The following is a 15303-nucleotide window of genomic DNA, read 5'->3' as shown; positions in this document are numbered from 1 at the left end:
TACTTTTTGTGGTTTCTTTTTGGTTAGCTGGGAAAGTTTTCTTAACGTTCTCAGAACGTTGTTTTTTGGTTCTCAGAAAGTTAGTTTTTGGTTCCCAGAAGAGTGGTTTTTGGTTCTCAGAACGTTAGTTTTTGGTTCTCAGAAAGTTAGTTTTTGGTTCCCAGAACAGTGGTTTTTGGTTCCCAGAACGTTCTCAGAACGTTAGTTTTTGGTTCTCAGAACGTTATTTTTTTATGGTTTGTTTTTGGTTAGTCGGGAAAGTTTTTTTAATGTTTTCAGAACGTTAGTTCCCTTTCGTAGTCACTTCGAGTTACGTCAGAAGTGACGGAGATTGGGGGTTTCGCATAGAAAGCCAATCCTCTTCGAGTATTTAAAAACGAGCCAATGGCATGCAATGCCTTGGGGCTGCGGAAATTTGCATAGCGTACTCCGCCCTACTCCGTGAGTATAAAAGGAGGAAGTGAACGCAACCGCAGTATGTTTTCGCTTCGGAGCCAAGAGAACTCTTCACTCCTGAAAGCCATTCTCACTGTTCAAGACTCTTCGAGACGAGCGTCCTCTTCAGTGTTGGTGTGACGGCGGTACCCAGCGAGACTCTGCATTGCCTGCGATCTGAGCAGTGGTCTGCCAGACTTTGCGCTTCTCCCTGGTCGCCTCAGCGCTGAAAGAGTGAATTTCCTCCTCTCTTTAAGTGAAAGAGCTGCACGCGGCACATCTTTTTAAAGACGACTCGCCCGTGTTCTTCTGGGTGCGTTCGTCTCATGTCATTCTCTGATGGTCGCGATCGCTGCTCTGTGTGTGCCTGGGCTTCAGCATGCAGAGCAGCATTCGCGGATGTTTCATGTTCCTTCTGAATGGGAACATGGGCATCTCTACACTGTGATCGAGACTCAATGATCTGATAGTTAGAGTCCCCGTGTCCGTTACTCGTTCTGCTTCTTAAAATAGAAGCTGTTCGACTCGCGGATAGAGTGATATGACGGTGAATGTGTGACAAAAAACCCCGACGTTAGTTCCTCGGGTCACACCCACTGCTCAGTGTTAGAGCCAGTGAGCGCTGTATCGCTTCAGACGTCTGCCTCTCTGAGGTACCGTCTGTTTCGCTCGGCGCTCCAGAGAATGATGCGATGAAGATCGCAGCATCACAAGGCGGGCTTAAGTCAAGTCAAGTCAAGTCACATTTATTTATATAGCGCTTTTCACAATACAGATTGTATCAAAGCAGCTTCACAGTGATAACATGTAAGTAGCACAACACAGATCAACAACATTGCTAAACACTAAATCAGAGGTATTCAATTAAAATTCTAAGAGGTCCAGTTAGAGAAAATTCCATCAAGCAAAGGTCCGCAACATCACAATGACTAACTTTATAATTTTTAAATGTCAAGCGTTATCTTTCAGTGCCACAGCCTAGTAACGTTAGTTGTATGAAAATATGTAAGAAGTCTAGTCAACAGACGACTGTCAAATAAAATAAAAGTCCAATTCAATAATATTTCAACAATATTTATTGTCAGTTTATATATTGAACTGTAGGGATCATAAATAATAAGTACTCTAATAATAAATTATCAATTTAAATGAAATAAAGGCTGCATTTAAAAATAAATTATAAATAAATAAAACACAACAGAGAGCTTTTGAAAAATGTGCGTCTCAAAATAAAGTGCTTAAATTTAGAAAATTAAAATAAAAAGTACAGCTTGAGTTTCCCTTTTAGTTTTTAGTTAACTCCCTTTCACATCTTAAGTTTAAATTAATTTTAACTTAATTTTAACATTTTATAATAAACAATCTTAACACATATTAACAATCGAACAACTTTAACACTTCCTTTTCTCTTTCTTTCCCTTTTATATCCCACTTCCTCACTTTCTCTTGCTTAGTGAGAAAAGTGAGCCCTTGCTTGTCCTGCCAGCATTTTAAATCTGGGCTGGAATGGTGTTAGGGCCATTCTCATGCACATGTGTAGGTGCTCGTTGGTGAGCCTGGATCTATATTTGCTTTTAATAATGTTCATTGTGGAGAAAGCAGCCTCACAGTTGTATGTAGAGCCAAACATGGTAAAGATGTACAAGGCTACTTTCCTCAGACCCGGGAAAGCGGTCTCTGAGACCAATTGAAGCCAGAAAGTGGCAGGATCAGATTTTCCAAAATGCTCTTTCAAGGCCACATCTGCTTGGAGATCGACAAGTTGCATCTGGAGAGGCCCAGCATCTGCCCACTTGAAGAGTAGTGTGACTTCCTTTGAGAACTCCCTGACATCTGTGATGAGGAATGGGTTCTGAATGAACAGGGTGAGCTGCTGTCCAAGGCTGAAGCTGTCAAAACGCTTGCTGAAATTTACAATCAGCTTGTCAACAAAGTCAACAAAAGAAGACACCTCTCTCTCACCCTGAACCTGTTCCTTCACAGTTGGGAAGTGTGCACAGTCTCCCTGCAGGTCTTCCCTAAACAGCGCAAGTTTCCTCTGAAAGGAGCGCACAGCTGTCATCAGATCACAAACTGAATTGTCCTTGCCCTGTAGCTTTAAATTCAGTTCATTCAGGTGTGAAGTGATATCAACCAAAAAAGCCACAATATCCATCTTCTTGTCATTCTCCAAAAAGAGAGAAAATGGTGTTGCCTTCTGGCTCTTCAGCTGTGCCAAGAAAGCTGCGATTTCCCCTCGGATAGACCAAAAGCGCTCCAACACCCTACCTTTGCTGAGCCATCTTACATTGTTGTGTAACAGGAGATCATCAGCATTTGCATCAACTTCTCTGAGGAATTCCCTGAGCATGCGATGCTGATGGGAAGAGGAAGCTCTGAGAAAGTTTATCATTCTCATCATTGTGTTCATCACCTCAGCATACTCATCTGACAGGGTGGAGCACAGGACTGACTGATGAATTATGCAGTGGTAAGAGATGAGTTGAGGATTGTCCACTTTCAGTCTTGCCACAGCTCCTCTCTCTCTCCCTACCATGGCAGGGGCTCCATCTGTGGTTATTGAAACCACTTGTTTCATCTCTATTGCCCTCTTCTTTAACATCTCCTTTATAGCCAGGTAGATGTCCTCTCCTCTTGTACTGGTCTGAAGGGGTGTGACACCTAACAGGTCTTCACAGAACTTTTCCTTGTCTATGTTAAAGAACCTTACAAAAACTAACAGCTGAGCATTGTCAGACACATCAGTGGACTCATCTACAGCTAAGCCTATGCATGGTGCCTTGTGAATTGCTTCATCCAGCTGAGCTAGCACATCCTGGGTTAATATTTCTGTTTTCTTTGTGGCTGATGATGCTGACATAGGTATTTGCTTGATTTTTACACACATGTCTTCTTTTTGTTTTCCCTCAAGTAAGGTTTCAGCCACCGCACTCATGCACTCCTTGACAACCCCTGCATCAGTAAATGGTTTTTTATGTTGGCCCAAAATCCAAGCAACTTTAAGGGAACATTCGTTAGCACGTTGTTGGGCAGTGAATGAATGTGTTAAGATTCTGCTGGATCGATCATATTGGGCTTTTAGATCGTTTATTTTCTGTGCCCTCAGTACGGATTTAAGTGGGTATGTTTGGTCAAACGATTTGTGCTTGGTCTCATAGTGGCGCTTCACATTGCCGCTCTTAATAATCGCGACAGTCTCTGAACATATGAGACATACCGGTTTTGAACTGCCCGTGGGAAGAATGAACATGAAAGAATCTGTCCATTCTTGATTGAAAGCTCTGTTTTCGCTGTCCACTTTCCTTTTTTTAGAGCACGCCATGTGAAACGTCGTCTCTCTTTCGTCTCGTCTCGTCTCGTCTCTCCCTGTGTGTGTGTGTGTCTCTCGCGCTGCCGCTGACTCGAGTAGCATCACATGACGATTTACAACGCATGCTATTGGTCTGTGACATTCCTGGGTCGCGTTAAACCAGTACCATAAATGCTAGAAAAGCTGCGCAGTTAAAATAGAAACGCTCCGTCAAACGTTAATAATTCGTTAATAATTCTCTAGTTATTGGTCCGGGTCCGGACAGAACGACGTCTGGGTCCGGATCCGGACCGCGGTCCGCCTATTAGTGACCTCTGCACTAAATAAATAACCCCAACTGAGCAAGCTCAAAGCAAGCCAAAAGCAAGGCGACAGTGGCAAGGAACCAAACTCCATCAGATTGGATGGAGAAAAAACCTTGGGAGAACCCAGGCTCAGTCGGGGGCCAGTTCTCCTCTGGCTTACATTCATATTGTTTAAATATAAATATTAAATATAAATATTGTTTATGAATCAAACGGCGCCATAACATATCGCAGGCGTTGAGTCGTCTCATCACAGGCGTTGAGTCGTCTCATCACAGGCGTTGGGGCATCCGAAATCCCCGTGAGAGGCTGGACACAAAACTGGACCTGACGAACGCCATTTTTCTCGGGACAAGCGTCCCGAGATAACAGCAGAAAGGCAGATGGGAAATAATTAGCATAGCTGATGTTCATAATAATTTCCGTTATAACTCACAAACTCTCCGTAACCCGAACTCTCCGCAACCCAACCATACGCGCCGACCCGTTTGTCTAAGAGGCTGTCGAGCCCCACTGGTGCGTTAAGCAGTTTCAGTGGCAAACGGTTCCGTATGGCATAACAGAGGACTAGAAGGTAAGCATTATGTGAATGCTTGACTAAAGAGATGCGTCTTTAATCTAGTTTTAAACTGTGTCAGCGAGTCAGAGGCTCGGACCGTATCGGGAAGGCCATTCCAGAGTTTTGGAGCTAAATGCGAGAACGCCCTCCCTCCTTTACTGGACTTCGATATCCTAGGAATGACCAGAAGCCTTGAATTTAGTGATCTTAAGGAACGCGGTGGATTGTAGGGCGAAAGAAGGTCCGTTAAGTACATAGGTGCTAAACCATTTAGGGCTTTATAGGTCAGTAGTAGTATTTTGTAGTTGATGCGGAACTTAATAGGTAACCAGTGTAGAGATGATAAAATCGGTGTTATATGATCATATTTTCTTGACCTAGTAAGAACTCTAGCAGCTGCATTTTGTACTAACTGTAGCTTGTTTATTGAGGATGCAGGACAACCGGCTAATAAAGCATTACAGTAATCTAGTCTCGAGGTCATGAATGCGTGAACTAATTTTTCTGCATCAGAAATAGATAGCATGTTACGTAGCTTAGCAATGTTTCTAAGGTGGAAAAAGGCTGTTCTTGTAACATATGAAATATGATTTTCGAACGACAAGTTGCGGTCTAGTATAACACCCAGGTCTTTTACTGTTGTGGATAAAGTAACAGGACATCCGTCTATATTAAAGTTGTATTGTGAGAGGTTTTGTGAGTAGTTTTTTGGACCAATAAGTAATACCTCCGTTTTATCTGAATTTAATAGCAGGAAATTACGCGTCATCCAGCATTTTATATCTTTGAGACACTCTGTCATTTTAGATGAGTTAGTGTTTTCATCTGGTCGTGATGAAATATATAATTGAGTGTCGTCAGCGTAACAGTGGAAATTAATTCCATGTTTTCTTATAATATTACCAAGTGGCAGCATATATATTGAGAATAGCAGAGGGCCTAAAACTGATCCTTGCGGTACTCCATAGTCTACTGACGTTATCTTTGATTTTTTCCCATTTAAACAGACAAAATGAGAACGGTCCGATAAGTAAGATCTAAACCAGCTTAATGCCTGTCCCTGGACACCGGTGAAGTTTTGTAGTCGATCCAAGAGTATTATATGATCTATAGTGTCGAACGCAGCGCTAAGATCGCTGCTCGGGAACTCCTCGGGAAGTGAGGATGCGGCCGCGTTGCCTCCCTCGGGAGCGTCGGCGTCACCGTGTCTGATCCCGCGATGATGGCCGTGCTATCTCGGGCCTCCGTGAGCATCGGGTGGGGGTGGAACTCCGCCCTATCCCGATCTCTCGCGGCTGGATAATTGGTTTTTGGGTAACGCTGCCGCCTTACGGCCACGGCCAACCCCAATTTCCTTTTTTTCCCCGAGTTGCATGCGGAACTGACACGCACTAAAAAAAAAAATAAATAAATAAATAAATAAAAATAATACAAAAAAAAAAAAAAAAAAAACGTGCTTCAGTTCCCCGCCCTTCCTCCCCTCGGCGATGCGGCTGTCTGTGGGTACGCTGGGGCTCCTCCGGTCAACCGGCGGTTGCTCTCAGATGCCCCTCCAAAGCCTATGGGTTCTCGTCGTCTATGGCGGCGCGATTCTGTAGAGCGGCGGGACAGGCAGCCTCCGCCCTGCATATGATGAGCACCTACAAAGCTAGCTGCTCAGGAATGTGCACGAGGAGGGGACGGACCAAGCGAGCTGCGAGCCTGCCGCCTACCTTGCCCTTAAACGGGTCACGGAGGCGGTCGCTCGCTCCCTTGGCCAGGTGATGCCCACCGCTGTGGTCCAGGAGCATCATAATGTTCGGCGGTGCGGTCCAGGACTTTGCCCAGCACTTCTCGACCGCCTAGGAGCAGACGAAGGCGGTTTCTCTGCCCCGACGGCCAGCTGCTGCCTCCAACCAGCCGTCGGCTCGGACGCCTCCACCAGCTCGCCGCCGAGGACGCCCCCCTGCGGCTTCCTTCCCTCCCACGCGGCCCCAGCAGCAGCCTTCAGCCGGTTCGCGTTGCGGAGGAGGCCACAGGTAAGCGTCCCCCCCCCCCCCTCAGGCCGTGTGCCCCGCTAAATGCCAGGCGAAGCGATGTTCCTGAGGCGGGCCGCTCAGTGATAGTGTCATGGTTTTTCTCAGGAGGCGGTGGCAGGGCCCCTCCTTCCCCGGTGGAGGGCCAGTGGAGAATCTTTTGTTCTAGCTAGCTCCCTGAGCTGGTTGAGGAAAAGCTGACACTGTCATTGAGCACACAGACTGGAATGAGCGCGCACGACGTCCAGTGTGTCGCCCCGTTCATTCCTCTCTGTCTCGGAGGACGCGGAAGGGTGCGTGTGTCGTCCCCGGGCTACGCCAATCCCTTCCCCCTCTGTCGCCAGACCCCCGGCAAAACAGACCCCCGTGGAACGCTCTGCCTTCCCTGGTCTCTTCTGTCGGGGAGCGGGTTTCGACGGTGCATCCGGACGGGGTGACTCCTGCACGCATGCCGGTCGACCCGCCTCGCTGCCCCTCCGGGGGGACGTCTGTGGTTCGCATGACCCCGTTGGCTCACTTCCTGGAAGCCTGGCTAGCGCTTCCCGGGTATCCTGCTGGGTCATCAGAACGATCAGATTCGGCTATGCGATTCAGTTCGCACGGTCTCTTCCCCGCTTCAGGGGAGTTCGCTCCACGATGGTTGGTGGCAATGCCCCAGTCTTGAGAGCGGAGATTGCGACCCTGCTGGCGAAGGGTGCAATCGAGACGGTCCCTCCAGCCGAGGTGAGGTCCGGGCTTTACAGCCCCTACTTCATTGTCCCCAAGAAAGACCGGTGGGTTACGACCGATCCTGGACCTGCGCATTTTGAACCGTTCTCTCCATCGACTACCGTTCAAAATGCTCACGGCCAAACGCATTTTCGAATGTGTTCGGGATCAGGATTGGTTTGCAGCGATCGACCTGAAGGACGCGTACTTCCATGTCTCCATTCTCCCTCGACACAGACCGTTTCTTCGGTTTGCCTTCGAGGGCCAGGCATACCAGTACGCCGTTCTCCCATTCGGGTTAGCTCTGTCCCCTCGCGTCTTCACGAAGATCGTCAAGGCAGCCCTTGTTCCCCTTCGCGAACACGGGGTTCGCATCCTGAACTATCTCGACGACTGGCTGATACTAGCACACTCTCGAGCTCAGGTTTGCGAACACAGAGACCTGGTGCTACGGCACCTAGCCCGTCTGGGCCTTCGGGTCAATGGAGATAGACTCGGTCGCCATGTCCGCGCAGCTCACGAACGAGCGCGCGCACTCACTGCTGGCTTGTCTTCGACAGTTCGAGGGCAAGAGTGCGGTTCCACTGAAACTATTTCAGAGGCTCCTGGGGCATATGGCATCCGCGGTAGGCCGCTCGGTTTGCTTCATATGAGACCGCTTCAGCTGTGGCTTCGCGATCGAGTCCCGAGGTGGGCATGGCATCGCGGCTCGCTCCGAGTTCCAGTGACTCCGACGTGCCGCCGAACCTTCTTCCCGTGGTCGAACCTCAGCTTTTTACGGAGGGGTCCCTATTCAGCGAGTTTCCAGGCATCTCGTTGTCTCCACGGATGCGTCTACCACGGGTTGGGGTGCCATGTGCAATGGGCATGCAGCCGCCGGTTCCTGGACAGGAGCCCAGCGCCTCATGCACATCAATTGCCTCGAGCTGTTGGCAGTACGGCTCGCCCTGCACCGCTTCCGAGCGTGCTCAAGGGCCAGCATGTGCTTGTCCGCTCAGACAACACTACGGCAATAGCGTACATCAACCACCAGGGGGGTCTACGCTCGCGCCGGTTGTCACAGCTCGCCCGCCACCTCTTGATATGGAGTCAGAAGCACCTGAGGTCCCTTCGTGCAGTTACATTCCTGGAGACCGGAACTGGGCAGCCGTCGAGCTGTCCCGGGCCCGTCCCATCTCCGGCGAATGGCGACTCCATCCCCAGTCGGTCCAGCTGATTTGGGACCAGTTCGGGGAGGCACAGATAGACCTGTTCGCCTCTCGGGACTCGTCCCACTGCGCCCAGTTTATTCTCTGACCCGCGGCACTCTCGGCTCGGATGCGCTGGCGCACAGCTGGCTACGGGGCCCACGCAAGTGTGCGTTCCCCCAGTGAGCCTCCTTGCACGGGTGTTGTGCAAGATCAAGGAGGACGAGGAGCAGGTCTTGCTGGTAGCCCCCTACTGGCCCACCAAGACGTGGTTCTCCGAACTCATGCTCCTCGCGACAGCACCTCCTTGGCCTATTCCTCTGAGACCGGACCTACTCTCTCAGAGACGGGGCACTCTGTGGCACCCTCGTCCCGATCGTTGGAGGCTGCACGTGTGGCTCCTGGACGGGACGAGGCAGGTTTGAGTTCGCTGCCACCTGCGGTGGCGGCAACCATCACTTCCGCAAGAGCGTCGTCCACGAGACACCTTTATGCGTTGAAGTGGAACCTCTTCGTCAATTGGTGTTCTTCTCGCTGAGAAGACCCCCGGAGATGTTCGATCGGAGTCGTGCTTCCTTCCTGCAAGAGGGGTTGGAGCGTAGGCTGTCGCCCTCCACCCTTTGGATTTATGTCGTGGCCATTGCCGCGTCTCATGATGCAGTGAAAGGTAAGTTTATGGGAAGCATGACCTGGTCATCAGGTTCCTGAGGGGAGCGAGGGGGCTAAATCCGCCTCCCTCCCCTCCTGCCCTCTGGGGACCTCTCAGTAGACCTGGGTGCTCTGCAGAGGCCTCCCCTGGAGCCTTTGCAGTCGGTAGAGTTTTTGCCCTGTCCTATGTAGACAGCACTCCTGATTGCATTGGTCTCCATCAGGAGAGTAAGGGACCTGCACGCTCTCTCTGTTGACGAAGTGTGCCTGGAGTTCGGGCCGGCTTACTCTCACGTATTCCTGAGACCCCGGCCTGGATATATGCCCAAGGTTCCTACCACTCCCCTCTGGGACCTGGTGGTGAACCTGCAAGCGCTGCCCCTGGAGGAGGCAGACCCAGCCTTGGCACTGCTCTGTCCGGTACGTGCTCTCCGCACCTATGTCGACAGAACGCAGTGTTTCAGGACCTCAGACCAGCTCTTTGTCTGTCATGGGGGGAGCCAGAAGGGAAGGGCTCTCTCAAAGCAACGGCTGTCCCACTGGGGAGTGGACGCCATCGCTTTGTCTTACCAGCAGCTAGGCCGGCCGTGCCCCCTTGGTGTGACGGTCCATTCCACTCGGAGTGTGGCCTCCTCTTGGGCTCTAGCGCATGGCGCCTCGCTAACAGACATCTGCAGAGCTGCAGGCTGGGCGACACCCAACACCTTCGCCAGATTCTATAATCTGCGAATTGAGCCGGTATCCTCTCACGTACTCGTTCGACCAGTTCTGGATCCGCTCAGGTGTCTTCGCTTGCTCGCCACTCCACTCCCCGGACTGGATAAGTGCGATATCTCCTCAGTTCTTCCATTGAAGTCTTGAGTCCTCCAGCACCGACGATGCGGGCACCACTGCTGTTGCTCTGGATGCTGGCTAGGTGCCTCCATGCGTACGGTTCCCCTCGGTAACCGTCTCATGTGTATTATCCACTGTAAGCCTCTCTGAGCATGTGTCTTCCCTTGGCAAGCCATCTGCCACCCCTGGAGTTGAATTTTAGTAGCCACCTGCGGTTGGTGCTCCAGTGTTTCCATATGCGTTCCTTGTGGCCATATGTGTATTCGTAAGTCCTCCCTTCGGTTGGCAGCTGGTAGCATGTCCCTCCCGGGATATGTTTCCCAGTGTACCTTGGTAATCCTGTGTCAAAGTGGGATCCCAAAAAAAAAAAAAAAAAGGTAAGGCAGGGGTCCAGACTTTCGCAGGGCACTGGAAGACAGCTTGAAGATGGCGTGATGGCACAGACCCCCGATCTCCGTCACTTCTGACGTAACTCGAAGTGACTACGAAAGGGAACGTCTCGGTTACGTATGTAACCCTCGTTCCCTGAGTAGGGAACGGAGACGTTACGTCTCCCTGCCACTTCTGCTGTATCGCTGGGTAGACGCCGAGTTCAGTCTTGGCTCCTCAGCGAAGACATACTGCAGTTGCGTTCACTTCCTCCTTTTATACTCACGGAGTAGGGCGGAGTACGCTATGCAAATTTCCGCAGCCCCAAGGCATTGCATGCCATTGGCTCGTTTTTAAATACTCGAAGAGGATTGGCTTTCTATGCGAAACCCCCAATCTCCGTCACTTCTGACGTAACGTCTCCGTTCCCTACTCAGGGAACGAGGGTTACATACATAACCGAGACGATTTTGGTTCTCAGAATGTTCTCAGAATATTAGTTTTTGGTTATCATAATGTTAGTTTTTGGTTATCAGAAAGTTAGTTTTTGGTTCCCAGAACATTATTTTTTTATGGTTTGTTTTTAGTTTTCTTTATGTTCAACAACAATTCATCTTTTTTTTTACTTCAATAAAATACAACAGTAAATCTATATAAATAATAAACCTGTACAGTCCATGTTTTTGTCGATTCATTGTTTAATTGTTGATTAAAAACAGACAAAAAAACACAATTATATAGGCCTAGGCTGTGCATCACATTAAAAACAGGCAAAACGAAAAGGTGAAACGAAAACAATTGTAGATCCTGCACTTGAAAGCCTCATCCATCTTCACCACAGTCATCTGTAAGAATAACAAATAGTAACATTATTACAAAGAAAAGTAAAAATATATATATTCTTCAATAAGTCACTGCCATTTAAGTGAAATGACTGAACCTTAATAGGAGCCTGATAAAAATGCTAATTTTAAATGAAATGTCTGACCGACATTAAGGTTTTCAATTGTTGTTCTTCTTATTATAATTATTATTATTATTATTATTATTATAGTTAACACCTTTAAATAATTATTAGTTGAATAACGTAATAACAGTTTACCCCTATATGTCACTGTTGAAGAGGGTATCAAGGGGGTACCTTTACTTGTCAAATAGCCTATAAATGCCAGCGATCAGCGAGGTGAAAATTAGCGATAGATGTCAAATACACAAAGTGTATCAAATAGATGCGGTTTAGATTAACTGCAAATAGCTATAGATTATTTACACTAAAAGTTTTTTTTTTTTTTTTTTTGCAACAACAAACAAACCTATCGTTTTATTGGAACATCATTGGCTATGTTTTTGCGAAACAGACCGTAATATTAAGATCCGTTTTTATGCACTCTTATGATGCTTTTGGGAAACGCTGTCCATGTAGCCTTCAGTAGCCTATGTGTTAATCACAGTAGAATTTCTAACACTAAAATGTAACTAATGTTGTTAATATCCATGCATTTTTCTTCTTTACACCTAAGACAAAGAAAAGAGCAAAGCACATTTTTCTATTCAGATTATCGGCAAAAGGTTTTTTTTTTTTTTTTTTTAAGTGAACTACTCCCTTAACCAATCTGAAATCCCAAGTTCAACCAATATATTCAGGGGCAACGACAGATTTCTGATTCAGCAAATCATTAAATTGGCTGAAAAAACTTAAGAAAAAAAAAGTATGGGCAAGAAGACCAGCCGAGCAAAGATAAGTCAGAATGCACATAGACCTCAACACTGTGTGCAAGAGTCTTAGGCACCTTAGTATTTCGACCCCAATAGATTTAAGCCAGTTCTTTTGCACAGTATATATATATATACTGTATATATATATATATATATATATATATTACATGGCTTGGTAGAATTCCAATGCAGAAAGCGTTATTTCTTGATAACAGACCGCTGCCATTACCCTTCAATTTGCGCAAATTGAAATTGCGAAATGAAAATACGCTCAACATAGGGTCCGTGTACTTTTTCGTTCATTCATTAGTCTATTTCGGAATGAAAGATGAAATTTAAAAAAGGGTGCAGCTTGTTTTCTTTGTTTAAAAGAAAAAAACAGAAATGGCTGTATTTTGTTCTCCAAATGTAGTTGTTGTCATCAAATAATAGTATTAGAAAATTGGACGACATTTCCGATCGTTTTTTTAATCTGTAATATCTATTTGTACGTTTATTGTATTTCATTTGACTCGGAGCTGGCGCCAGCGGAGCGCTGATGAGGGGACGTTCACATTAACGCACGTCACCACTCTTTTGCGCATGTTCAATATTCTCCCCAACTACGGTGGCCGAGAGAGTTCAACGTGTTGCAACCTAAAGAAGACGCATGCAAATACAAAAAAAAAACCGCAAATCCGCAAAAAGAAAAACATCTTCATCAGTTCCACAACACATGTGTGCTCCAAGTACTCACAACACAACAAAATACACAAAACGCGCTGCAAAACCTCACAACACCACCAAATACAGAAACACAATGAAAGTAACACAGACCACAACGGAAATGTTTCCAGGGAACCAAATAAGTGACGGACCCAACTGGGATATATTTTTATCTATTATCCACTTATCAAATATAGCACATAACAAAATATTCAATTCATGCAAACCAACAGGAATCCTTGCCTTTTCTGCATTTTTTTTATGTGGGTAGGGCCCCATATTAGTTATTGAAACAGCCCCCAGATGCTTAAGGGCAACTGGATTAAGCTGAGATAAAGCATTCTTTTTTTCTTTTCTTTTTTTTTTTTTACATTTTATTTACATTTTAATCTTACAAGTGTGTAACAAAAATATTTATCTATACTGAGGTTTGACTATAGTTATAATAATAATGCAAAAATGTGTAAGATAAATAATCCAACTTACTAAATTCTATACGAAGACACTTAAGGTATAACTTAACTGAAGATATACTATTTTGCAATACAATCGTTTTTAAATCAATAAACTCCCTTTTAAATCAGTCTTTTGTGTCAAATTATTAATTTATTTGGTAGGTAACCTAGTCACTTCGAGTCGGGGTCATAATCAGCCTGTCTGGTTTGTATTCGCTATAACAGCCACCTCGCTATATGCCTATCCCTTACAATATATATATATATATATATATATATATATATATATATATATATATATATTACACAATTTGAACACTTACCATCTGACGAAATGTCTGTTTCAGACTGAAATCTCTTTGGAATTTTATGTGGCCTCTTTTTACTTGTTGTGTCCTCCGTTGCCGTTTCAATATGTGATGTTTCAGTAACAAGCTGGTATTTCTGGGAGGCTCTGGCATAAGAGTCTGTAAAATATTTGTCAAATAATATTATTGAAAATGTTTTAACATCCCCTCCATGAGTCAGGCAGCACACTTGATTCTTGAAATAGTATCACTATACCTGTTCTTAACCAAATCTTTTTCAGCAAGAACCGCCTCCACTTTTGCTTGTCGGGAATTGCATTGTTTTTTACCAACTGCCTCGAGTTTGTGTAGGTCCAGTAACAGAATGTTCCCTATTTAAAATGAACGAATGAGTGAATGAATGAAAATAAATAAATACAATTAGCATTTCACAGTGGATTTTCACATTGTAAGCATGAGTGAGTGAGTGTAAAGCCTAGTTCACACTACGTGATTTTAAGCCCGATTTAAACCCGATTTGCAAATCGTTGAGTCGCCGACAAGTCAGGGTGTTATCGCGTGCAAATCGCGGGCGATTAGCGGACGATTAACGCTCGCCAATCCGTTAGTGTGAAAGAGCCAACAACGCACCAAAGACAGCTCGCAGACAGCTCGCAGACAGGTCACCGAGCTCAGAAAAATATCTAGCATGCTAGATATCTCGAGCAGTCGCGCGACTCAATCTCAGTGATGTCATGAGTACAGCCAATCATAGCAACGCATGGGTTGAGGACACCAGGTAAATTTTACTTTTTCTTTTCTTTTTTGCATTTTTTTTTTCTCAGAGCAGATCGTCGAGCAAACAGTGTGCAGCACTAGTTTCTGTCTGACGTCCATATTCGCGTGTTGTGTTCTTCTCTGCAGTTTCGCGTCATTTCTGGTTCGTTTTATTGCGTGGTTTTTCGTGGCAAAACATGGTTTCTAGACCAGATAGAATCGTGTTGTTGTCAACTCGTTATTTGTTTGATTATTTTCAGGATTTAGACCGTACTATAGTACTGAAACAGCTCTAATTGAGTCACAAATGATATGCTCTTATCATCCGATCGTGGTTGTATCTCTATGTAGTGCGTTGTTAACTCGTGTAGTGAGTTACCTCCTGTTGTGGATCAATCACGTTGTGTTGTGTGGTGTGAACAGCTAAACAACTTGAACACTCATGATTTCACTGAGAGCAAGTCATGTAGTGTAAACTGCACAGTTCAGCCCGACATTTTAAAATCATGTAGTGTGAACTAGGCTTAATGTTATTTTAAAGTTTGGTGAATAAAAGCATACTTTGATTGTTTCCTCCAACCAAGTGGTTGGGATAATTTCAACTGCATTATCATCTGCAAACTCGACTACTGCAAAAGTCTGCATCTGTTGAGAGATAAAAAAACCCAATGCTTTTAAATTACAAACGCATAGCCTGTCAATATGCACAGCACAATCTCTGGTCCTGAATTAACACTGCTCCTTATCTATACTAGTTCACTCTACAGCAAGGGTCTTCTACTAGGGGTCAGGGGTACTGCAGGGGGCCCGTAAATTAGTGTTTGATCACAAATCATTTTTGCTGTAACATGGGTAAAAAAAAGTCACAAAGTCAAATTGTTATATTCACCCTGAAACGAAAGCAAGACCATCCTCAGCCCATGGAAGAATGACTGTGAACAGTTCAAAAGGCAAACCCTCATCTTCCAGCTCTCCCAGCAGTGTCCGGGCATT

The 15303-nt window shown here is 45.9% G+C and overlaps 1 protein-coding gene across 1 annotated transcript; it reads right to left on the bottom strand.

The window, feature by feature from the left end:
- Window positions 1-1885: 1885 nt before the first annotated feature.
- LOC148977202 (general transcription factor II-I repeat domain-containing protein 2B-like) lies at window positions 1886-3295 on the bottom strand. Its single transcript, XM_089117417.1, has one exon. The coding sequence runs from the start codon at window positions 3293-3295 to the stop codon at window positions 1886-1888; it is 1410 nt and encodes a 469-aa protein (XP_088973543.1).
- Between the last annotated feature and the right edge of the window lie 12008 nt (window positions 3296-15303).

This window comes from Pimephales promelas, chromosome 11 (genome assembly GCF_988280905.1).
Source record: "Pimephales promelas chromosome 11, fPimPro1.hap1.1, whole genome shotgun sequence".
Classification (NCBI taxonomy): Eukaryota; Metazoa; Chordata; class Actinopteri; order Cypriniformes; family Leuciscidae; genus Pimephales; species Pimephales promelas.
This window is presented reverse-complemented; position numbering and strand designations above follow the sequence as displayed.